Source organism: Oncorhynchus tshawytscha, linkage group LG07 (genome assembly GCF_018296145.1).
Source record: "Oncorhynchus tshawytscha isolate Ot180627B linkage group LG07, Otsh_v2.0, whole genome shotgun sequence".
Lineage (NCBI taxonomy): Eukaryota > Metazoa > Chordata > Actinopteri > Salmoniformes > Salmonidae > Oncorhynchus > Oncorhynchus tshawytscha.
In genome coordinates this window covers 42,853,645-42,879,207 of record NC_056435.1, presented here as the reverse complement: position 1 = coordinate 42,879,207, position 25,563 = coordinate 42,853,645, and the positions used below count along the sequence as shown (strand labels likewise).

Sequence of the window (25,563 nt, the reverse complement as noted above, 5' to 3'; positions counted from 1 at the left end):
TTTTTCTTATCCATCGCTCAGCCCTCAGAGTGCGCAGCATGCAGAGAGATTGTTGATGAGAGAAAGAGAGAGAGAGAGAGTAAGGAGAAACCATGCAGTATCTGAGGCAACCCAGTGAGCCCAGTGACCGAGCCTGACAACCTGATCCCCCCGGACAACCAGGGAACAGCAGTCTGGTCAACCACAAGACCCGGTGACACACACACATCTCCAACTGGAGAAAGAGAGAGAAAAAGAGGAAAAGAGAGAAAGAGAGGGTAGACCACCAGATGTGTGAGAGAGAGCAGAGAGAAGGAGATGCTCAGAGGGACCGGACAGTGACCAGGAAGGAGACCATAGGAAGAGAGAGAAAGGAGTGCGACCACTGACAGAACACCTGGGGTTGTATTGAAATCTGGATTGTTTGTAAAGTGGTGTTTGACTTTTGGTTCTGTGCTTCTGTTAATCTGAGAGACAACAGGAGTTCTGAGAGAAAGTTCTGTGTTACGTCCTGCCTACAGTACTGCCTCTTTGTGGAAGCACTGCGCTACACGACTGCTACAGGTGTTCTGAAGAGGTCAAAATATTCACCTAAGAGAAGGAGCACAGAAATAGGACAGACACATAGAAAGGAACATAGAAAGAACACAGAAAGGAACATAGAAAGAACATACATTTAGTAAGAAAGAAAAAAATACTTCAGAAAAGCCCAGAAGAACAAAGAGGGTAAGAGAGAGAATAACAGGTCTAGAGACAGACAGAAACAGATAGACGAAAAGACAGGATGGCGAACTCGGGTTTCCAGTTGCTAGGTTACTTCCTGGCATTGGGTGGTTGGATAGGCATCATCTCCACCACTGTGCTGCCCCAATGGAAGCAGTCTTCGTACGCGGGTGACGCCATCATCACGGCTGTGGGGCTCTACGAAGGCCTGTGGATGAGCTGTGCCTCACAGAGTACGGGACAGGTGCAGTGCAAGGTGTTTGACTCCATGCTGTCACTGGATGGTGAGTAGGACATCGCAACGGTCACTCATCCACTTGCAAGCTGTCATAATCTTGCTTTCTATCCTTAACTTGACTTCTATCTTTCCTCTCACTTTCTCTCCAACTCTCTGCCTCAGCATTGCATCACTGAACAAATCCTCTCTTTCTCTCTCTCACTCTTTTTCTCCCTGTTTCTTTTTTAACTGTTGGCATTCTCTCATTCTCTCTAACTGCCACAGTTTGAATGGGTTGAATGAGAATGTTATTCAGAGCAGTCTTAGATGCCTGTGTGTGGACAGTTATAATCTGTCAGTAGAGTTGGTCACTATGAGATGCCTTAAAGCTGCTGCCTCTCTTATAAACAATCTGTTTACCCAATTCACAACATGGGCCATTAACTGTGTTGATTTATAGAGAGTATTTTTCTAGTAACAGCATGATCCTATTATCAATTTAACTTATTGTATGATTCAGCGACTAAATGCATAAACACAAGACAAAACAATCTAACTAATCCATCTGTCTGGGACACATTAAAGTCAGGCATAAATTAATCAGATAAAAAATGCTGCTGTTGACATGTTTAATTAAGAGACAGACAGAGGGAGAGAGGGGGAGAAGGAAAGGGAGGGAGAGAGAAAGAGAGGGAGAGAGAGAGAGAGAGTAGGAGAGAGAGAGAGAGAGAGTAGGAGAGAGAGAGAGAGAGTAGGAGAGAGAGAGTAGGAGAGAGAGAGAGAATAGGAGATCTATAGAGAGAGAGTAGGAGAGAGAGAGAGAGTAGGAGAGAGTGAGAGAGAGAGAGAGAGTTTGTTTGAGTTTCTGCTGTTTGCTGATGATCTGGTGCTTCTGTCACCAACCAAGGAGGGCCTACAGCAGCACCTAGATCTTATGTACAGATTCTGTCAGACCTGGGCCCTGACAGTAAACCTCAGTAAGACCAAAATAATGGTGTTCCAAAAAAGGTACAGTCACCAGGACCACAAATACAAATTCCATCTAGACACTGTTGCCCTAGAGCACACAAAAAACTATACATACCTTGGCCTAAACATCAGCGCCACAGGTAACTTCCACAAAGCTGTGAACGATCTGAGAGACAAGGCAAGAAGGGCATTCTATGCCATCAAAAGAAACATACATTTCAACATACCAATTAGGATTTGGCTAAAAATACTTGAATCAGTCATAGAGCCCATTGCCCTTTATGGTTGTGAGGTCTGGGGTCCGCTCACCAACCAAGACTTCACAAAATGGGACAAACACCAAATTGAGACTCTGCACGCAGAATTCTGCAAAAATATCCTCTGTGTACAACGTAGAACACCAAATAATGCATGCAGAGCAGAATTAGGCCGATACCCACTAATTATCAAAATCCAGAAAAGAGCCGTTAAATTCTACAACCACCTAAAAGGAAGCGATTCACAAACCTTCCATAACAAAGCCATCACCTACAGAGAGATGAACCTGGAGAAGAGTCCCCTAAGCAAGCTGGTCCTGGGGCTCTGTTCACAAACACAAACACACCCTACAGAGCCCCAGGACAACAGCACAATTAGACCCAACCAAATCATGAGAAAACAAAAAGATAATTACTTAACACATTGGAAAGAATTAACAAAAAAACAAACTAGAATGCTATTTGGCCCTACACAGAGAGTACACAGCGGCAGAATACCTGACCACTGTGACTGACCCAAAATTAAGGAAAGCTTTGACTATGTACAGACTCAGTGAGCATAGCCTTGCTATTGAGAAAGGCCGCCGTAGGCAGACATGGCTCTCAAGAGAAGACAGGCTATGTGCTCACTGCCCACAAAATGAGGTGGAAACTGAGCTGCACTTCTTAACCTCCTGCCCAATGTATGACCATATTAGAGAGACATATTTCCCCCAGATTACACAGATCCACAAAGAATTTGAAAACAAATCCAATTTTGAAAAACTCCCATATCTACTGGGTGAAATTCCACAGTGTGCCATCACAGCAGCAAGATTTGTGACCTGTTGCCACGAGAAAAGGGCAACCAGTGAAGAACAAACACCATTGTAAATACAACCCATATTTATGCTTATTTATTTTATCTTGTGTCCTTTAACCATTTGTACATTGTTAAAACACTGTATATATATATAATATGACATTTGTAATGTCTTTACTGTTTTGAAACTTCTGTATGTGTAATGTTTACTGTTAATTTTTGTTGTTTTTCACTTTATATATTCACTTTGTATGTTGTCTACCTCACTTGCTTTGGCAATGTTAACACATGTTTCCCATGCCAATAAAGCCCTTGAACTGAACTGAACTGAGAGAAAGGGGGAGAGAGAGAAAAAATAAAGAGAGAGAGAGAGAATAGGAGAGAGAGAGATAGAGAGAGAGAAAGGGGGAGATAGAGAAAAAATAAAGAGAGAGAGAGAGAGAGAGAGAGAAAGGGGGAGAGAGAGAGAGAGAGAGAGAGAGAGAGAGAGAGAGGGGGAGAGAGAAAAATAAAGAGAGAGAGAGAGAGAAAGGGGGAGGGGAGAGAGAGAGAGAGAGAGAGAGAGAGAGAGAGAAAGGGGGAGAGAGAAAAAATAAAGAGAGAGAGAAAGGGGAGAGAGAGAGAGAGAGAGAGACAGAGAGAGAGAGAGAGAGAAAGGAAGAGAGAGAGAAACAATAAAGAGAGAGAGAGAGAGAGAGAGACAGGGAGACAAAGAGAAAGAGTGCTACAGAGAGACAGAGAGACAGAGAGAGCGCTACAGAGAGAGAGAGAGAAAAATAAAGAGATAGAGAATAGGAGATAGAGAGAGAGAGAGAGAGTAGATGAGAGAGAGAATAGGAGATATAGAGAGAGAGAGTAGGAGAGAGAGAGAGTAGGAGAGAGATAGAGAGAGAGAGAGAGAGAGAGAGAGAGAGAGAGAAAGGGGGAGAGAGAGAAAAAATAAAGAGAGAGAGAGAGAGAGAGAGAGAGAGACAATAGGAGATAGAGAGAGAGAGAGAGAGAGAGAAAGGGGGAGAGAGAGAGAAAATAGGAGAGAGAGAGAGAGAGAGAGAAAAGGGGGAGAGAGAGAGAGAGAGAGAAAAATAAAGAGAGAGAGAGAGAGAAAAGGAAGAGAGAGAAAAAATAAAGAGAGAGAGAGAGAGAGAGAGAGGAATGTGGGGTTCTGGCATAAATGATCCCTGAATATGAGGCTCCTGTCATCTCCAAGCTGTTTAGAGTAGACCTACTGACTCATAACTGATGACAGGTCATTTACATGAATTCACCTGTCTATTGTTTCTACTGGTTACCATGTTAGAATTACTAATGGAAGGTTACAGGGGGAGGACTTGGTCAGATAATTTGTCTGTAATTCAGGAAAACACCCTTTGGAGTTTTCTGTTTTTCTTTGTGGTTGATTAAGAAACACGGATGCCCAAGTTAATCCCTGTGACGCACACCGCCCCAAAACAACAAACCACATGTTTGGCCACTGTGCAATTAATTATATCAAAACATTTTCTGTGGCTTTCGCTGTGAGGGTGAGCTGGATTTTACATCTCCTTTGGCTCATCGGCATAATAAAAACAGAGTATTGTCCCTGTGATGAATAGTGGTTGTTTGGAGAAGAAAAGCCCAGTGTTGAGCCATACACCAGAGATATTCTCAGAATGTGCTCTGTCTTCCCCACACACACACATTGTTTCTCTCTGGCCTTAACACAGTGTGTGTGTGTGTGTGTGTGTGTGTGTGTGTGTGTGTGTGTGTGTGTGTGTGTGTGTGTGTATGTTTGTATGAGTGGACAATGAGCGATTGTGAGCAAACAGCATCACATACTTTGGTGCCAACGCTTGATAAGTTTATCCCGTGTTCCTGCTACTTGTTGCTGTCTTTCATTCCAAAATCTCTCTCTCTGTTATGGTAAGGTTAAACTCAGGACTGGTCTTGGATGCATGGTGTTTATGTGTGTCTGTGTGTGCTCGAGCATGGGTACTGGAGTTGAATGTCTGGTGAGTGTATGTGTTTGTTAGGCAATTCCTGCCGGTATCTTTTATTAATATAGTGTGCTAAATGAACCCTTCTCCTTCACTACACAGCATGATGAACATGTGATGAGGACTAAATGTTCAACAGACTGTGTTGTTGGAGTGTTGGAGTGTACTAAAGCACTGCAGTGGAAGCTGATGGACCTTTTCAGCTTCAGCTTCGATAATTAACATATCGAAGCTGTTCTGGGAGACTTATGACAAGGTCTGGACACTAGACTGACAAAAAGAAGGATACTACTCCCTGTGCATACTGTACGGGTCCCGGGGAATCTTGTTTCATTCTAGTCTGAACAGTGGTGCTGAAGGAACAGTTCTTCTTCTACTTGTTGCAGTTTCAGTCTCAGAGGCAGATACTGCATGGTATTGGTCACAACCCACCTAAGCTCTCAGTTCTCTGGGCTCTACAGTAATGAAACCTCTGTACTGCACTAGACAGTGTACAATACCACACCAGCACTAGTGCTATACAGGACATAACAATATAGGACAACATAGGACATACAAGACAATATAGGTAGATTTTGGCGAATTTTAGAGGGATGCTATTTAGCTGCTTCTGAGCATTCTATTCAACCAGTCATGATGAGATCGCTGAGCTGTTATGGGTCAAGATTTTACAGGAGATGCTAATGGCTGCCATGGAATCATGTGATATCATTTCAGTGACATCATGCTTTTTGGATGACAGTAGTAATTGCCAAAGTAACTGCCAAAGTAATTGCCAAACTCTCTCGCTCTCTCTGGCTCTGGGACATATGAAGCAAATACACCCAGGTCCCCCGTATAGCTAGGTTACTGTACTACTGTAACCAAAGTGTTTTGTTGCCAGGTTTGAGGAACGGGGGATCCCATTGAGGTGAAAATCAAAGATAGTTTTCTCTTTTGACAGCTTAGTGTTAAATACTGCAGTGAGTCCAAGCCGTAGAGCACTCTCTCCTACAGACTTATGAACTGCCAAAGGGGGAGGAGTTGCAATCTACTGCAGAGATAGCCTGCAAAGTTCTGTCATACTTTCTAGGTCTATACCCAAACAGTTCGAACTTCTAATTTAAAAAATGAATCTCTCCAGAAATAAGTCTCTCACTGTTGCCGCCTGCTATCGACACCCCTCCGCGCCCAGCTGTGCCCTGGACACCATTTGTGAATTGATGTGCCCCCCATCTAGCTTCAGAGTTCGTTCTGTTAGATGACCTAAACTGGATATGCTTAACATCCCAGCAGTCCTACAATCTAAGCTAGATGCCCTCAATCTCACACAAATCATCAAGGAACCCACCAGGTACAACCATAAAACCGTTAACATGGGCACCCTCATAGACATTATCCTGACCAACTTGCTCTCCAAATACACCTCTGCTGTTTTCAATCAGGATCTCAGCAATCACTGCCTCATTGCCTGTATCCGCTATGGGTCCACGGTCAAACAACCACCCCTCATCACTGTCAAAAGCTCCCTAAAACACGAGCAGGCCTTTCTAATCGACCTGGCCCAGGTATCCTGGAAGGATATTGACCTCATCCCGTCAGTAGAGGATGCCTGGTCGTTCTTTAAAAGTAATTTGCTCACCATGTTAGATAAACATGCCCCGTTCCGAAAGTGCAGAACTAAGAACAGATAGAGCCCTTGGTTCAATCCAGACCTGACTGCCCTTGACCAGCAAAAAAACATCCTGTGGCGGATTGCAATAGCAGCGAATAGTCCCCGCGATATGCAACTGTTCAGGGAAGTCAGGAACCAATACACAGAGTCAGTCAGGAAAGAAAAGGCTAGCTTTTTCAAGCAGAAATTTGAATCCTGTAGCTCTAACTCCAAAATGTTTTGGGACACTGTAAAGTCCATGGAGAACAAGAGCACCTCCTCCCAGCTGCCCACTGCACTGAGGCTAGGTAACACGGTCACCACCGATTAATCCATGATAATCTTAAATTTCAAGAAGCATTTCTTCCTCCTGGAAGGCATGGCCCCGCAGCTACTCGCCCAAGCCTCCCCAGTTTCTCCTTCACCCAAATCCAGACAGCATATGTTCTGAAAGAGCTGCAAAACATGGACCCGGTTGACCAACTACTTTGCAGACAGAGTTCAGTGTGTCAAATCGGAGGGCATGTTGTCCGGACCTCTGGCAGTCTCTATGGGGGTACCACTGGGTTCAATTCTCGGGCCAACTCTTTTCTCTGTATACATCAATGATGTCGCTCTTGCTGCGGGCGATTCCCTGATCCACCTCTACGCAGACAACACCATTCTGTATACTTCTGGCCCTTCCTTGGACACTGTGCTAACTAACCTCCAAACGAGCTCCAAGGCCATACAACACTCCTTCCGTGGCCTCCAACTGCTCTTAAACGCTAGTAAAACCAAATGCATGCTTTTCAACCATTCGCTGCCCGCATCCGCACGCCCGACTAGCATCACCACCCTGGAGGGTTCCGACCTAGAATATGTGGACAACTATAAATACCTTGGTGTCTGGTTAGACTGTAAACTCTCCTTCCAGACTCACATCAAACATCACCAATCCAAAGTTAAATCTAGAATTGGCTTTCTATTTCGCAACAAAGCCACCTACACTCACGCCGCCAAACTTACCCTAGTAAAACTGACTATCCTACCAATCCTCGACTTCGGCGATGTCATCTACAATATATCGTCCAATACTCTACTCAGCAAACTGGATGCAGTCTATCACAGTGCCATCCGTTTTGTTACCAAATCACCTTATTCCACCCACCACTGCAGCTCTAGTCAGCTGGCCCTCGCTACATATTCGTTTCCAGACCCACTGGCTCCAGGTCATCTATAAGTCTATGCTGGGTAAAGCTCCGTCTTATCTCAGTTCACTGGTCACGATAACAATACCCACCTGTAGCACACATTCCAGCAGGTATATCTCACTGATCATCCCCAAAGTCAACACCTCAATTGGCCGCCTTTCCTTCCAGTTCTCTGCTGCCAGTGACTGGAATGAATTGCAAAAATCGCTGAAGTTGGAGACTTTTATTTCCCTCACCAACTTTAAACATCAGCTACCTGAGCAGCTAACCAATCGCTGCAGCTGTGGATGGTCCATCTGTAAATAGCCCACCCAATCTACCTACCTCATCCCCATACTGTTTTTATTTTATTTACTTTTCGGCTCTTTTGCACACCAGTATCTCTACTTGCACATCACCATCTGCTCGTTTATCACTCTACTGTGTCATTGAATTAATCTGCTAAATTGTAATTATTCGCTCCTATGGCTTATGCCAACCTCCTCATGCCTTTGCACACAATGTATATAGACTTAATTTTTTTCCTACTGTGTCATTGACTTGTTTATTGTGTTATTGGCTTGTTTTATTGTTTATTCCATGTGTAACTCTGTGTTGTTGTCTGTGTCACACTGCTTTGCTTTATCTTGGCCAGGTCGCAGTTGTAAATGAGAACTTGTTCTCTGGCCTACCTGGTTACTAAAGGTGAAAAAAAGAAAACACAGACTTTGGCATGGTTAGATATTTAGAATCTCAGGGTAGGATATTGGCATTAAAGATATTTAAAATATTTTCTAGTAAGACATGTGAACGGTTGAGGAATGTTTGGTGGCAACATGGAGGATAGTTTGCTGAACTCTCTATAGCTCTGGATATTACAGTGGAATATCTGACCCCCGGCCCACACATGCTGATGAAATGGTGGATGGTCTGACGTCCCCCCTTTACATCACACCATGCCCCATCGCCAGTTTCCCTGCTGACCATTGTGAGGACATCAGTAGAGTTAGTAGCAGCTGTGTACTGGCACACATTCTCTCTCTCTCTCTCTCTCTCTCTCTCTCTCTCTCTCTCCAGTATCTTGCTGTTTCTCTCCCCCCAGTGTCTCTCTCTCTCTATTTCTATTTTTCTCTCTCTCTCTCTCTAGTGATTGATCTCTCTCTCTCTCTTCTCTCCCTCTATCGTGATCGAGTGTGGTGCTGTTTCTTGTCAACTGGACAGGAGTGCTGAAATGGCGGTGCGGCACTATAGATGTAAAATACGCATCTGAAGCTGAAGGCTCACATGACAATCATCATCCACATATCTGTGCCCCTGAACTTAGCCTACACTATTCCACAAAGCCTGTGTCACACTGACATTTACATGAATAGAATGAAGGTAGAGTTGTTGAAACAGTTTTAGTTTTGGCAAAACCAATGTTACGTATGAAGTCACAAGTGATTTCACAAAGGACAATGTCCATCGTCCACATCCACACACACATCCAGCTTGTACTTGGCACTGCCAAGGGTAGGGGGTAGGGAGGAATACACACACACACACACACACACACACACACACACACACACACACACACACACACACACACACACACACACACACACACACACACACACACACACACACACACACACACACACACACACACACACACACACACACTTGACTCCTCTGTTAGTCCATTGATCAGAGTGGTGCCCTGTAGGGCCAGCCCAAACTCCCCACACACTTTTAAAAAGGAAAGAATGGATGAAAGGGAGAATGGAGAAAGAGAAAATAAAAGCTTTTTCTCTCATAAAGTATTACAATTCTCCTTAGTGCCACACATCAATCTAACTTCAAAGCTCGTCTGCCATCACTACCCCTTTCAGATCAGGTTCTGAAGTGTAATTTATTGCCAACTGTGAAACTACTATTTTCCCATCATAAAGGTAGATTATTACTGTACTTAAGTTTGCTGGACAGACTAATAAAAGACAATTATTGTTCTTCAGTTGTACTTGATGTACATTTTCTCATACTGTCAGTGTCAGTATTACATTATCCTATGTAGTTCTACTATCGCATTCTATTCTATTCTATAATGTATAGTAATTTAGTCTGCTGTAAAGATGTAGATATGTGTTCATTTGGTTCATGCATGTGGGTTTTGTTGTGTGAGAGAGTTGATCTTATGTGAACCTGGATAAAGGCTAGAATAGATTTTAGATCTTGGTGTGAGTATTAATGCTGTGTGAGTCTTGTACCAATGTTTTCTTCATATTGTGTTAGCCTTGTAGTCTCTTCCAAGGCTGCTGTGTCAGTGTGTGTGTGTGTTGCAGGCCACAGTGTCTGATTGCGGTGGCGACAGCCCTGTGAAAACAATCCCGCTTTGTGACAAAGCCACACTAATCCCACTGTGTGAAACATGTAAAACAGGCCCTCCTACAGTGTGTGTGTGTGTGACAGAGAATTAGTGTGTATGTTCCTACGGAATGTGTCCATAAGTTAGTGTGTGTGTGTGTGTGTGTGTGTGTGTGTGTGTGTGTGTGTGTGTGTGTGTGTGTGTGTGTGCGTGTGCGCGAAGCGCATGCGCGTGCGTGTAAAGATGTAAAATGTCCCGCCCACTGAGTTATGTGGGCACTGATGTCTGTGTGGGTTATCCATGGAATTCTGAGCAGTGAAACCACTGTGAAGTTATTTGGAATGATTAAGAGGGACAGTTAAGTCAAACTCTGGACTAAGGCTGCCGTTATTATCCCATTTTGGAACATGGAAGTTGGAAACATAATGAGTTCATAAAGAGAGAGATAGGGAAAGAGAGAGAAAGATAGAGAGAGAAAGATAGAGAGAGAAAGAGAGAGAGCAATAGGGAGATAGAGAGAGCAAGAAAGATGTGGATAGAAAGAGAGAGGGAGAAAAAAGAGCCAAAGAAAGGAGAATGTGTGTCTTTGTTGTCTCCAGTTTTGTGTAAAGAAGTTGAATTATGATTTCATTTTGATTTACAATGTGGTGGTTGTAGTATAGTTTTGGTTGGATTCTTTTCCAGTGATGCTTTGCACAGCAATCCCACTGAATACTTTCTATCCTAACGTGGCTTAACTTTCTTCCACTCCCGTTCTGCTCCAATTGAACATCTGATACTGAGAAATCTAGAGCTTCAATACCCACGTATAGATATTCTATATGAATATACAATGTGTGTAGATATTCTATATGAATATATCCTGTGTGTAGATATTCTATATGAATATATCCTGTGTGTATATATTCTATATGAATATACCGTGTGTGTAGATTTTCAGTATGAATATACCCTGTGTGTAGATATTCTCTATGAATGTACCCTGTTTGTATAAATTCTCTGTGAATTTACCATGTGTGTAAATATTCTATATTTTTCTTTAAAAAAAAATCATTTAACTAGGCAAGTCAGTTAAGAACAAATTATTATATTCAATGACAGCCTAGGAATAGTGGGTTAACTGCCTTGTTCAGGGGCAGAACGACAGATTTTTACCTTGTCAGCTAGGGGATTCAATCTTGCAACCTTTCGGTTACTAGTCCAACGCTCTAACCTCTCGGCTACCTGCCGCCCTGTGTGTAAATATTCTCTATAAATATACCATGTGTGCAAATATTCTATTTGAATGTAGCCCGTGTGTAGATATTATATATGAATATACCCTGTGTGTAGATATTCTATGAACAAACCCTGTGTGTAGATATTCTGTGTGTACCATGTCTTCTCTCTGATCTCCATCTGAAGCTGAGTAAAACTGCCCTAACAGACCCTCTTTCTTCCCTCCTTTCTATAATTCCCTTCACCCTATTTCTCCTCTTCATCCCCACCTGTCCTCCCTTCTATATTCTCCCTCACTGCTCCCTCCCTTTTCACCCCCCCATGTTTCCCCCTCTCCTCCTTTTTTCCTCTCACCCCTCTAACCTCTTTCTCCCATCTCTCTGCCTTTAACTACCTTTTATCCTGTCCTCATCTCCCCACTCTCTCTCCACAGTGCACATCCAGACGTGTCGTGCTCTTATGGTGGTGTCCGTGCTGCTGGGCTTCATAGGAATGATAGTGAGTGTGGTTGGGATGAAGTGCACTAAAGTGGGCGACAACAACCCCATCTCCAAAGGACGCATAGCTGTGTCTGGAGGAGCCCTCTTCCTGCTCGCAGGTGAGATTTCTGCAAGGTGACCATCATGTGACTGTCATGTGATTAATTAAAGAAACACACACAATTTTGGGGCAAGTAAAACATCTCCAAGGATCACAGCTTGAGAATTGCAGATGTTAGTTGGGTCTTGGGATCAGAAAGTCTCCAAAACTACAATCAGACGACACCTACATAACCACAAGTTGTTCGAGGGGGGTTGCCATAAAATGTCCTTTGCTGTCATCAAACAACAAACTCAAGCCCCTACAGTTTGCCAAACGTTACTGGAAATTTAAATGGGACTGGGTTCTAAGGGTCAGATGAGACCAAAATAGAGCTTTTTGGAAACAAACACCAGAGGTGGGTTTGGCGTAGACAGAAAGATAGCCATACAGAAAAGTACCTCATCCCCACTGTGAAGTATGGTGGTGGATCTTTGATGTTGTGGGGCTGTTTATCTTCCAAAGGCCCTGGATACATGGTGTCATGGACTCCATCAAGTACCAGCAGATATTAAATCAAAACCTCTGCTAGGAAGCTTAAACTGGGCCGTGGTTGGATCTTCCAGCAGGACAGTGATCCAAAGCACACCTCAAAATCAATACAAAAATGGTTCACTGACCACAGAATCAAGGTTTTGCCATGGCCGTCAAAGTCCCTATAACCTAAACCCCATAGAAAGCATGTGGGAAGAGCTGAAGAGGAGAGTCCACAAGCGTGGACCTTGGAATCTGAAGATCTGGAGAGATTCTGTATGGAGGAATGTTCTCAGATCCCTTGCAAATGTGTTCTCCAACCTTGTTAGGCATTACAGGAGAAGACTCAGAGCTGTTAACTTGGCAAAGGGAGGTTGCTGTCACGGAATTCTTCCTGGGAAGGAGAGGCGGACCAAAACGCAGCGTGTTTATTTTGATACATCTTTAATAAAGATGACAATAGAACAATGTACAAAAACAAGAAACGTGAAAAACCGAAAACAGCCCTATCTGGTGTAACAAACACAAAGACAGGAACAATCACCCACAAAACCCAACACAAAACAGGCTACCTAAATATGGCTCCCAATCAGAGACAATGACTAACACCTGCCTCTGATTGAGAACCATATCAGGCCCAAACACAGAAACAGACAAACAAGACATCCAACATAGAATGCCCACTCAGATCACACCCTGACCAAACAAAACATAGAAAATACAAAGCAAACTATGTATAACTAACAGATGCACCCCCCCCCCCCAAGGTGCGGACTCCGGCCGCAAAACCTGAACCTATTGGGGAGGGTCTGGGTGGGCATCTGTCCGCGGTGGCGGCTCTGGCGTATCCTTGCAGACTGGCGGCACTGGCGGATCCTTGCAGACTGGCGGCACTGGCGGCTCCTTGCAGACTGGCGGCACTGGCGGCTCCTTGCAGACTGCCGGCACTGGCGGCTCCTTGCAGACTGCCGGCACTGGCGGCTCCTTGCAGACTGCCGGCACTGGCGGCTCCTTGCAGACTGCCGGCACTGGCGGCTCCTTGCAGACTGCCGGCACTGGCGGCTCCTTGCAGACTGGCAGCACCTTGCAGACTGGCGGCACTGGCGGCTCCTTGCAGACTGCTGGCACTGGCGGCTCCTTGCAGACTGCCGGCACTGGCGGCTCCTTGCAGACTGGCGGCACTAGCAGCTCCTTGCAGACAGGCAGCACCTTGCAGACTGGCGGCACTGGCGGCTCCTTGCAGACTGGCGGCTCTGGCGGATCCTTGCAGACTGACAGCTCTGATGGCGCTGGGCAGACGGGTAGCTCAGGCGGCACTGGGCAGACTGGAGACTCCGGCAGCGCTGGAGAGGAGGAAAGCTCTGGCAACGCTGGACAAGCGGGAGACTCCGGCAGCGCTGGACAGGAGGAAAGCTCTGGCAGGGCTGGACAGGCGGGAGACTCCGGCAGCGCTGGACAGGCGGGAGACTCCGGCAGCGCTTGACAGGCGGGAGACTCCGGCAGTGCTGGACAGGCGGGAGACTCCGGCAGCGCTGGACTGGCGGGAGACTCCGGCAGCGCTGGACAGGTGGGAGCACCTGTAGGGATGAGAGGGAGAGACCGCCTGGTGCGGGGGGCTGCCACCGGAGGGCTGGTGCGTGGAGGTGGTACCGGATAGACCGGACCGTGCAGGCGCACTGGAGCTCTTAAGCACCAAGCCTGCCCAACCTTACCTGGTTGAATGCTCCCGGTCGCCCTGCCAGTGCGGCGAGGTGGAATAGCCCGCTCTGGGCTATACAGGCGAACCGGGGACACCATGCGCAAGGCTGGTGCCATGTAAGCCGGCCCAAGGAGACGCACTGGAGACCAGATGAGTAGAGCCGGCTTCATGGCACTTGGCTCGATGCCCACTCTAGCCCGGCCGATACGCGGAACTGGTATGTACCGCACCAGGCTATGCACCCGCACTGGGGACACCGTGCGGTGCCTGTCCGGTCTCAGCCCCCGGTAAGCACAGGAAGTTGGCGCAGGTCTCCTACCTGGCTTCGCCACACTTCCTGTGTGCCCCCAAGACATTTTTGGGGCTGACTCTCGGGCTTCCATCCACCACGCTGTGCTGCCTCTTCATACCAGCTCTTCTTTCTTCTTTGGGGCGGCGATATTCTCCTGGCTGTGCCCAGGGTCCTTTACCGTCCAACTCATCCTCCCATGTCCAGTCCTCCTTGCGCTGCTCCTGCTGCCGCTTCCTGTCACCACGCCGCTTGGTCCTGTTGTGGTGGGTGATTCTGTCACGGAATTCTTCCTGGGAAGGAGAGGCGGACCAAAACGCAGCGTGGTTATTTTGATACATCGTTAATAAAGATGACAATAGAACAATATACAAAAACAAGAAACGTGAAAAACCGAAAACAGCCCTATCTGGTGTAACAAACACAAAGACAGGAACAATCACAAACAAAACCCAACACAAAACAGGTTACCTAAATATGGCTCCCAATCAGAGACAATGACTAACACCTGCCTCTGATTGAGAACCATATCAGGCCCTGTCACGCCCTGGTCAAAGTATTTTGTGTTTATCTTTATGTATTTGGTCAGGCCAGGGTGTGGCATGGGGTTTTTGTAATTGTGGTGTGTTTGTCTTGGGGTTTTGGTGGTGGTATTGGGATTGTAGCTTAGTGGGTTGTCTAGCAAAGTCTATGGCTGTCTGGAGTGGTTCTCAATCAGAGGCAGGTGCTTATCGTTGTCTCTGATTGGGAACCATATTTAGGCAGCCATATTCTTTGAGTTTGTCGTGGGTGATTGTCCTTAGTGTCTTACTTGTACTCTCTGTTAGTTTGCACTAGATAGGCTGTTTTCGGTTTTCATTACGTTTATTGTTTTGTAGTGTTTAGTGTTTAGTCGTGTTTACGTTTTGTTTAATAAATATGGATCGCAATCGACACGCTGCAGTTTGGTCCGACTCTCCTTCATCACCACTAGAAAACCGTTACAGAATCACCCAACCCCCAACGGACCAAGCAGCGTGTTAACAGGCAGGAACCACAGGAGAGGCAACAGAGGCAGCAGCAGCAGGAGCAGCAGCAGCTGCAGTGGGAGAGGCTGCACCACCTGGAGAAATGGACATGGGAGGAAGAACTGGACGGTAAAGGACCCTGGGCTCAGCCTGGAGAATATCGCCGCCCCAAGGAAGAACTGGAGGCGGCGAAAGCTGAGAGGCGCAGATATGAGGAGGCAGCACGGCGTAGCGGATGGAAGCCTGAGAATCAGCCCCAAAAATGTCTTATCGTGAGGAGCCAAGGAGGAGACCAGAACCAGAGACTGTGAAGGAGTTAATGGGGAAATTGGAGGAGAGAGAAATGAGGGAGTTGCTGTGTTGGTGCTTTTTGCATGGAATTCGCCCGACGGAACGTGTTGGGGATTTGATGGCACCTGGGTTAGCGCTCCATACTCGTCCTGAGGTGCGTGTTAGTCGGCTGGTGAAGTTGGTGCCAGCCTCACGCAACAGGCCTCCTGTGCACATCCCTAGCCTTGCACATCCTGTGCCAACACTGCTCTCAAGATCTCCAGTACGCCTTCACGGTCTAGCCCATCCTGTGCCACCTCCACACTCCAGTCCTCCGGTAGCAGCTCCCCGCACCAGGCTTCCTGTGCGTGTCCTCGATCCAGTACCACCAGTTCCAGCACCATGCACCAGGCCTTCAGTGTGCCTCGCCTGTTCAGCGCAGCCAGCGCTTTTCTCCTCTCTGCCTGCTGCTGCTGGCGCAGTCTCCTCTACCCGCCTGTTTCAGCGCAGCCAGAGCCTTTCTCCTCTACAGCGCTGCCGGAGCCTCCCGCCTGTTCAGCGCAGCCAGAGCCTTCCTCCTCTACAGCGCTGCCGGAGCCTCCCGCCTGTTTAGCGCAGCCAGAGCCTTTCTCCTCTCCTACGCTGCCGGAGTCTCCCGCCTGTTCAGCGCAGCCAGAGCTGCCAGCCTGCATGGAGAAGCCAGAGCTGCCAGCCTGCATGGAGCAGCCAGAGCTGTCAGTCCGCATAGAGCAGCCAGAGCTGTCAGTCTGCATGGAGCAGCCAGAGCTGTCAGTCTGCATGGAGCAGCCAGAGCTGTCAGTCTGCATGGAGCAGCCAGAGCTGTCAGTCTGCATGGAGCAGCCAGAGATGTCAGTCTGCATGGAGCAGCCAGAGCTGCCAGTCTGCAAGGAGCAGCCAGAGCTGCCAGTCTGCAAGGAGCAGCCAGAGCTGTCAGTCTGCAAGGAGCAGCCAGAGCTGTCAGTCTGCATGGAGCAGCCAGAGCTGCCAGTCTGCATGGAGCAGCCAGTCTGCATGGAGCAGCCAGAGCTGTCAGTCTGCATGGAGCAGCCAGAGCTGTCAGTCTGCATGGAGCAGCCAGAGCGGCCAGTCTGCATGGAGCAGCCAGAGCTGCCAGTCTGCATGAAGCAGCCAGAGATGTCAGTCTGCATGGAGGAGCCAGAGCTGCCAGTCTGCATGGAGCTGCCAGTCTGCAAGGAGCAGCCAGAGCTGTCAGTCTACATGAAGCAGCCAGTGCTGTCAGTCTGCAAGGAGCCGTCAGTCTGCAAGGAGCTGTCAGTCTGCAAGGAGCTGTCAGTCTGCAAGGAGCCGCCAGTCTGCCCAGCGCCGCCAGTGCCGCCAGTCTGCCCAGCGCCGCCAGTGCCGCCAGTCTGCCCAGCGCCGCCAGTGCCGCCAGTCTGCCCAGCGCAGCCAGTGCTCCCAGTCTGCCCAGCGTCACCAGTCTGCCCAGCGTCGCCAGTCCGCCAGTAGTGCCAGTCGGCCAGGATCTGCCAGTCGGCCAGGATCCGCCAGTCAGCCAGACTCTTCCAGATCCGCCAGTCAGCCAGACTCTTCCAGATCTGCCAGTCAACCAGACTCTTCCAGATCTGCCAGTCAACCAGACTCTTCCAGATCTGCCAGTCAACCAGACTCTTCCAGATCTGCCAATCAGCCAGGATCTTCCAGATCTGCCAGTCAGCCAGGATCTTCCAGATCTGCCAGTCAGCCAGTATCTGCCAGTCAGCCAGGATCTGCCAGTCAGCCAGGATCTGCTGAAACCACCAGCCAGCCAGGAGCTGGTAGATCTATCTACCTGCCTGAGCTTCCTCTCACTCCTGAGCTTCCTGTCACTCCTGAGCTTCCTGTCACTCCTGAGCTTCCTCTCACTCCTGAGCTTCCTCTCACTCCTGAGCTTTCTCTCAGCTTTCCCACTCCCGAACTTCCCCTCAGTCCCGAGCTGCCTCAGTCCCGAGCTGTCCTTCAGTCCCGATCTGCTCCTCAGTCCAGTGGGGTTCTGGGTGAGGACTACTAGGCCATGGTCGGCGGCGGGGTGGACTATCCAGGGACGAAGGGAGAGGGGACTAAGACATTAAATGAGTGGGGTCCACGTCCCGCGCCGGAGCCGCCACCATGGACAGACGCCCACCCGGACCCTCCCTATTGTTTTGAGGTGCGTTCGGGAGTCCGCACCTTAGGGGGGTTCTGTCACGCCCTGGTCAAAGTATTTTGTGTTTATCTTTATGTATTTGGTCAGGCCAGGGTGTGGCATGGGGTTTTTGTAATTGTGGTGTGTTTGTCTTGGGGTTTTGGTGGTGGTATTGGGATTGTAGCTTAGTGGGTTGTCTAGCAAAGTCTATGGCTGTCTGGAGTGGTTCTCAATCAGAGGCAGGTGCTTATCGTTGTCTCTGATTGGGAACCATATTTAGGCAGCCATATTCTTTGAGTTTGTCGTGGGTGATTGTCCTTAGTGTCTTACTTGTACTCTCTGTTAGTTTGCACTAGATAGGCTGTTTTCGGTTTTCATTACGTTTATTGTTTTGTAGTGTTTAGTGTTTAGTCGTGTTTACGTTTTGTTTAATAAATATGGATCGCAATCGACACGCTGCAGTTTGGTCCGACTCTCCTTCATCACCACTAGAAAACCGTTACAGGCCCAAACACAGAAACAGACAAACAAGACATCCAACATAGAATTCACACTCAGATCACACCCTGACCAAACAAAACATAGAACATACAAAGCAAACTATGGTCAGGGTGTGACAGTTGCACAAAGTATTGAATGAAGGGGTGCCAATAATTGTGGCACACATATATTTGAGAAAAATATTTTTTTATGATAAGAACATATTATTTCCTTCAATTATTTGTCTTCAATTAAAGGTTAGATTTTTGTGAATATTTTGAATGAAAGACCAAGAGGATGAACAATACAGATTTCTTTTTCACAGCCCGTTTTGCTCATATTTACCAATGGTGCCAATATTAGTGGAGGGCACTGTAAACTCCTTTACAACTTAAAAGGCTATTAGAAAATGTATACAGGTAAAGTACCACTCTTCAAATGTAAGGTTCAGGCACTACAGTGATTTATAATCTCAATTACAGGTAACTGCCCAAATAAACACCTGAGCAAATGAGGGATAAAAAGTATATTGAAAGCAGGTGCTTCCACACAGGTATGGATCCTGAGTTAATTAAGCAGTTAACATCTCATCATGCTTGGGGCCATGTATAAAAATGCCCAGTGGTGTCACGATTGTCGCAATAACATTCGGACCAAGGCGCAGCGTGATATGGATTCCACATATTTTTATTTGTGAAACGCACAAAAACAATTAAGAATACACGAAACGTGATGACAATGGAGTGCTCACAGGCAACTACATATAAACAAGATCCCACAAAACACAGTGGGGAAATGGCTAGCTAAATATGATCCCCAATCAGAGACAACGATCAACTGCTGCCTCTGATTGGGAACCATACCAGGCCAACATAGAAATAAAACAACCTAGATTACCCACCCTAGTCACATCCCTACCTAACCAAAATAGAGAATAAAAAGGCTCTCTATGGTCAGGGCGTGACAAGTGGCCAGAAGAAGAGATCGTGTTGACTTTGAAAAAGGGGTTTCAATGGCGCATAGAGGGTGTGTGTGTCTCAGTCACCAGATCTCAACCCAATTGAACACTTATGGGAGATTCTGGAGTGACGCCTGAGACAACGTTTTCCACCATCATCAAACAAAACACCAAATTATGGAATTTCTCATTGAGAATTGTGTCGCATCCCTACAACTAAGTTTAGGAAACATGTAGAATCTATGCCAAGGCGCATTGAAGCTGTTCTGGCTCGTGGTGGTCCAGCGCCCTATTAAAACACTTCATGTTGGTGGTTCCTTTAGTTTTGGTAGTTACCAGTAGGTTGTTATCTCTCTATATTCAATGGTGTTTACTCTTTTACTGCTGGAGTATATTCATTTCTTGCATTCCTTTGACAAAATTCTCTCACCAGGGGCTTTCTGGGTAATTAGGATCCCAGCTGTAAACAGGAATGGTGATTTTGGAACGATAAGCTCCCCTGACCTCAGAGACAACTATGAGCTTGAGAGAGATAGAAAAACAACCTCAGAGTCATTACACAAAGTGTTTCACTGCTATGTGTGTGTGTGTGTGTGCGCTTCCATGTGTGTGTCCTTGTTCAGTGTCATAATTTGATGTTAATAAGCTGGGTTGAAAGCAATAACATTTTGGGGACCTCCATTCTCTCTCTCTCTCTCTCTCTCTCTCTCTCTCTCTCTCTCTCTCTGCAGGTCTGTGCACGATGGTGTCTGTGTCCTGGTACGCCACTCAGGTGTCCTATCAGTTCTTCAACCCAAACACACCAATCAATGCCAGGTAACCCTATCACACTGGTCACACACTGTATCTTACCACCCAGTTAATCTCTGATACAGATGTCATGTCTATAACACTGTAAAGACCGATATTGAAGACACATTTGATCATTTCCACTACAGGTATGAGTTTGGGTCTGCCCTGTTCGTGGGATGGGCGGCGGCTAGCTTGACTGTTTTGGGCGGATCCTTCCTGTGTTGCTCCTGCTCCAATGAGGAGAGGCGAGGGCAGCAGTACTACCGCCAATCACAACCATCCACAGCCAGGGAGTACGTGTAAACTCCGCACACCTCCCAGCAGCCACACAAACAGAGAGCAGAGACCACTCTTTGCTCCTCACCCATTTACCTTTTACTCATACGTAAAGCTTACAAACACTTGCACACACACACACACACACAGTCTCCACCAAGTATCCTTTGGATTTTAGAAACCCTTAAGAATTCGGTTGACATTTATTCTATAGAACATATTGTTGAGGGGAAACTTTTATATTTTATTGCAATACATGTCATTGACAGGATGGTGATCTTGCTCATTTAACCTTTTAAATATTTTATGTGAATAAAATCTGTCATGTGGCTTAAAAGACATTATAGCATAGCATTGTTGAATCCTCTTTTCTGATTGGCTTGAATGGGATTCTAGAGCATGCATTATTTCCCTATAATGCACGGTATATTTGCACGGTAGAATTCAATGGCTATAGTTCATTTTTACATGTTTTATTTGACCTGCTTTTGAAAGCAAAAGTCAAATTGAAAACATTATTGCCATTGTTGAATTACATTTTTATAATGGCAAGTTAGGACTAATGGTTTGGTTAGCGAAACTAGCAAGTCTGTTTGTTTTGTTAGCACAGCAACTACAGTCGCTATCTAGTAAACTTGCTAGCTACTTCAGTAGATGTTGAATATATTTCTACTGGCAAATGAACACAGTGGTAAATGTGTTAAATTATAGCCATGGTATAAAAGGGATAATCAACGAGGGTCTATGTGTTCTCTGGAAAATAATGCAACTCCTTGGAAGGTCAGTTCCACTCCGCTTGCGCGTCATTCATTATTTTCCATAGAACGCATATTCCCTCGTTGATTATCCCTTACTTAAACATTATTTAACGTATACTGGACGTTTGTCTTTATAACCTCCTGAATTTGACCGTAAGATACAGTTGATAATTCAGTTTTTGCACTTTAATAGATGTGAATAAAAAACTATTTGTAAAACAGTCTTCCTCTATGCAAACTAAAACCAAACCAATAAAGTAATACCAAAGTAAGTTACTGTGTAGAGGAGACATAGGTAATGCCTAAAGGTAAATTGTGGGACAAATATGATGGGAAAAAAAACACAGTTTTGTCTTTTCGTGGCTTTGGTTAGCATGTCCTATGCTTCCTGGTTGGAGCTGTGTGTATGTGTGTGTTGCGTTGTGGCCTTTAACATTCCAACATTAAACATTCCAATCGAATGTAGTTGATGACACTATATAAAGGGCTAACCTTCTGATTATAATTGAAATCAGTTTCCACAAAATGATTCCTCTGAACATCTTATGAGGTCATCAGTTCGAATCAGATGTAAAGGAAAGGTAGAATATGTTGGCAGCTAACAGAAATGTTGTTTTAACGAGAGAGAGATGGCCATTATTGTATGCCTTAACATCATGCTTCATTCGTTAACGCATCCAAGTCTACACAATACCGATCACCCACATGTTATATATCTCAGAGAAGGAATGGGGTAAGGACCACTGGCTGTTCTCTTATAAAAACCAACTGTTATTAAAAAAACAGAGATTCAGTTCAACTCAGGGGTTTATTATTCTGGTGTTCTATAGACAAACAACTCTTATAGAAAACCTTCATTTTCAATGGACATTCAAGATCCGTTTTGTACTACTCTATTCTATGCTACTAAATACCATTGTATGTCCATCTAGCCACCTGAAATGAAAGTATACAGAAATGATCTGCTACTGTAAAAGCCAGTTATGATCACTATAAGATAATTAGCTGTGGTCAATGTGATATCAAACTACTTTTTGGGCAGTTCCCTTAGATTTGTTGTGTTTATTCTGGATTTAAAAAAAATATTCTGATGCTAATAATTAATGCAAGGCAACTGCAATATACTGTACTTTCCGTCATTCTCTAAGCCTCCACTCAGGCCATCTAGACCCCCTGAACGCCAACTCAACCTACACATTTCTCTGCTTCAATCCACAACCCAATACTCCTGACTCTTTATCATGGCTCTTCAACATACATTAACTTGGGTGAAAAGGTTGGTTCATCGGGCTTCCGATAACAGAACCATTTAACTTTTCTAAGAACCATTCAATACCCCCCGTTTTCTGGTTGTTTGGCCCCTCTTCTTGGTAAAGCCTTTGTGTATGGAGTGTTCCATTGTACTCAGAATGGGGATACACAGGTCTTGAAGGACCTCCTCCACTTCTGCTAAAACCGTTATGAGCCCATCTTCAGCAGATGTCCTCTAAGAGTCATTACCAATGACCATTACCATGACCAAACTACCTAAAAGCCCACTTCAAAGATAATAGAATTAAATATTTGAATACGTTTTTAGTTTTACTTTATGTGCGTACCTATGGTAGGTCTAACTGATGTGAAACACATGTACTACACTAGTTTATTGACCAGGACTTAATTATTTATATTGCTTTTATAAACAGTATTTTTATTTGTCTTCAAAATAAGCAATAAAATGTTGAACCACCAACAACATTTTCCAGAAAAGTTATTATTTTTAAGACCTCCCCTCCCAAAGTACTATTACTGTGTGCCTCAAGTGACTAGGTATATCAACAATAATGTAAGATACTGTATACTAGCTGTCAAATAAGATTCTGGTTCCAACACGACCAAACTGTTTCCAAACCAAACAAAACAAAACCAACAATCATAAACCCAACAGATTTGGACATCATATCAGATCTATTCCATGCCATAGAACACACGATCGTAACAAATGATCTGTGTGCTGTGACTGACGAGCTTCCGCTAACTTCTCCATCATTCATCCTCCAATGCTTCACTTAGCGCCAACATGCTTTCCCTTTCAAAAACACTGCATGAATCAACCATCTTCACTCATTAACCACAGAGCTAATGAAAGCCTGGCTAGCACCTCTTTTCATTCATCCTTACCTAACATGTAGCATCAAGCACTCATTCACTCACTAACAGCAGAGAGCTAGCTGCCTGTAACGATGAAGCAGTGAGTTTTTGATGTGTCTCTCTCTCCCCTCTCGTCTCCTCTCCTCTAATGCTGTTCTTCTCTGCCTGTCTTCTTCTCTTCCCTAATTCAGGGCAGAGTTGTTGAGTGAGACTAGTTTCCCTGACTGACCACCCCCTGCCTTTTTTCGAGGACTGTCCGAGTTACGCTCACTGTTTCCCCTTTCCCTGTTCCTTCCTAGATTCAAAATGTGGACCCTTGTCTCTCCGCTATAGCATATGTCGCACCCCTCTACCTCCCTCCCACCAGCCCCACATTCCCACCAACCCCACACTCCCTTCCTTAATGTCTGCACCTTATCTGTCTCTGATATTAAGTTATCGGTCAACAAAATTTCCGCCACACCTTTAAGAGCTTGCCACTCCCCTTTCCCTCACCCCCTTGAGGTTGTTTGTAAATAGGGACTCTGAAAGGAGAAGTATGGTTAGGTGGTTAGACCCCACCTTTCAGACTAGAGGGGTGGCATTACTGTATTTCATCCTGTGAACCCTTTACTAGAAACTCCATTTTGTCCTTTTATCATTTATTTACTGAACTTTAATTGTATAGGTAAGATTTGTCATGTTTTGTTGATTTCTGCTTCACTGATATCCTATGATTTCTGGGTTTGTAGATATGTGCCTTTTGGTTTTGTTCTCTGAGAATACAAGTGTACATTTACTGAAACATGTTTTTTTCTTTTAAATTGCAGACCAAATGTTAAAAGTTCCCCACCAGAGAAAAAGGAGGAATACTTATAGTTTGGGCGACTCCTTTGGCCCCACGATGTGTTAGATTGTTGGCAAAAGGCAAGACACTGTCTAACAGAAACAGACAAGACACTGTCTCAATGAAAACAAAAGCAGACAAGACACTCTATAGGAAACACACTCTCAGAATGTAAACTCAGAATACACTTTTGAATTAATACATCTCCAGACCAACCCAAATGGGTAACTAGTATTTTATCATTCTTAAAGATGCCCATGTGTTAAATGTTTAAATGTATTTTAGAATCTATTTTGTACACAAGCAATATTGAAGTTTTTTTTATAGTAGAGTGTTGTTACAGCAATATGCACAGGTATTGTCCGTGCTCACCTATGACATATAACTGTTATTTGGAAAATTGAGAGAGAGTGAACCTGATTCTGTACTACTACACAGAAGTGCCCAGGTGCATATACCACCAACTCCAGCCTTTCTGCTACATATATGCTCTACTGCAGTGCCTTATAACGTGTGTCTGTGTGTGTTTTTGACTGTTATACACGGATTCCGCAGTGTCACATCCTATTTGGATGATGCATATCGTACCCGTATTGTAAAACATATCCGTGCTCGTCTTTTTCTCTTGCATTAAATGATCCATTCAGACAAACTGTTGCATGCAGTTTTATCTCGGAACATAGATGTTAACTGTACTGTAGCTAGTATACCACTTAAAAAAACAACAGAAAGACAGATTTGTAAATGGCCCTAACGGATGAAAGCGAAGGCACACCGTGTCAAAGCTGTGAGCCTGTTTGGAAGTAGTACATGTACTGTATCCCGGATTGAGGATATTATACCTGCATTCTGTTTAGTTAAGTGGCAATATGATTTAGTGTGGATGGAAGAGATGTTTTGTTATTGACTATGGAGAATGTTCTGTACTCCAGGTGCTGAAAGCACTGTCTCCTGTACAAGCCCTGTATTGGCCAGTTTGCGGAATGTAAATCAGGTCAAACGTGTTTTTCTGTTGCATACATTTAGTTACCATATATTTTCTTGATCTAATATTCTCTATTATTATTTTACTGTATGTATCATCTCATTTAATGTATACTCCTGTCTGTTTCTTTTAGAATAAAGTAAACGGATAAAAACCTTGTGTTCATGCTGTCTTAAAGATACACATTCACCATCACACACCTGCACCACGCACACACACACACACACACACACACACACACACACACACACACACACACACACACACACACACACACACACACACACACACACACACACACACACACACACACACACACACACACACACACACACACACAGAGAGTAATATGAGTCAGGTGTGTGGGCAGAACAAGGCCTCTTCCTGGAGTTCAGATATGATTTCACACCTCCTTACCCCTCCTTTTCAACCTCCCTCTCTTTCTTTTTCACCTCTCCCACTTTCTCTCTTCCACCCCAAATACCTCTCTTGCTCCCCGTTGTTCAGTAATTGCAGACGGTGGAATTCCAGTTCTGCCTCAATAGGTCTTCTGTATTCTCAGAGTCATTATAAGTTAACATGCACAACCACCACCACCACCATATAC

General features: G+C 45.3%; 1 protein-coding gene across 2 annotated transcripts; it reads left to right on the top strand.

Moving 5' to 3' along the window:
• On the top strand, window positions 1–25,105 carry LOC112254542 (claudin-19). Of its 2 annotated transcripts, none has more exons than XM_042324439.1 (5): window positions 1–986; window positions 11,724–11,888; window positions 19,921–20,005; window positions 20,128–20,274; window positions 23,955–25,105. In XM_042324439.1, the coding sequence occupies exons 1-5, from the start codon at window positions 764–766 to the stop codon at window positions 24,001–24,003; spliced, it is 669 nt and encodes a 222-aa protein (XP_042180373.1). In that variant the 5' UTR covers window positions 1–763; the 3' UTR covers window positions 24,004–25,105. The 2 variants fall into 2 exon arrangements, with proteins under 2 accessions (XP_042180373.1, XP_042180374.1); XM_042324440.1 differs by having other exon boundaries at window positions 23,337–25,105.
• The last annotated feature ends 458 nt before the right edge of the window (window positions 25,106–25,563 follow it).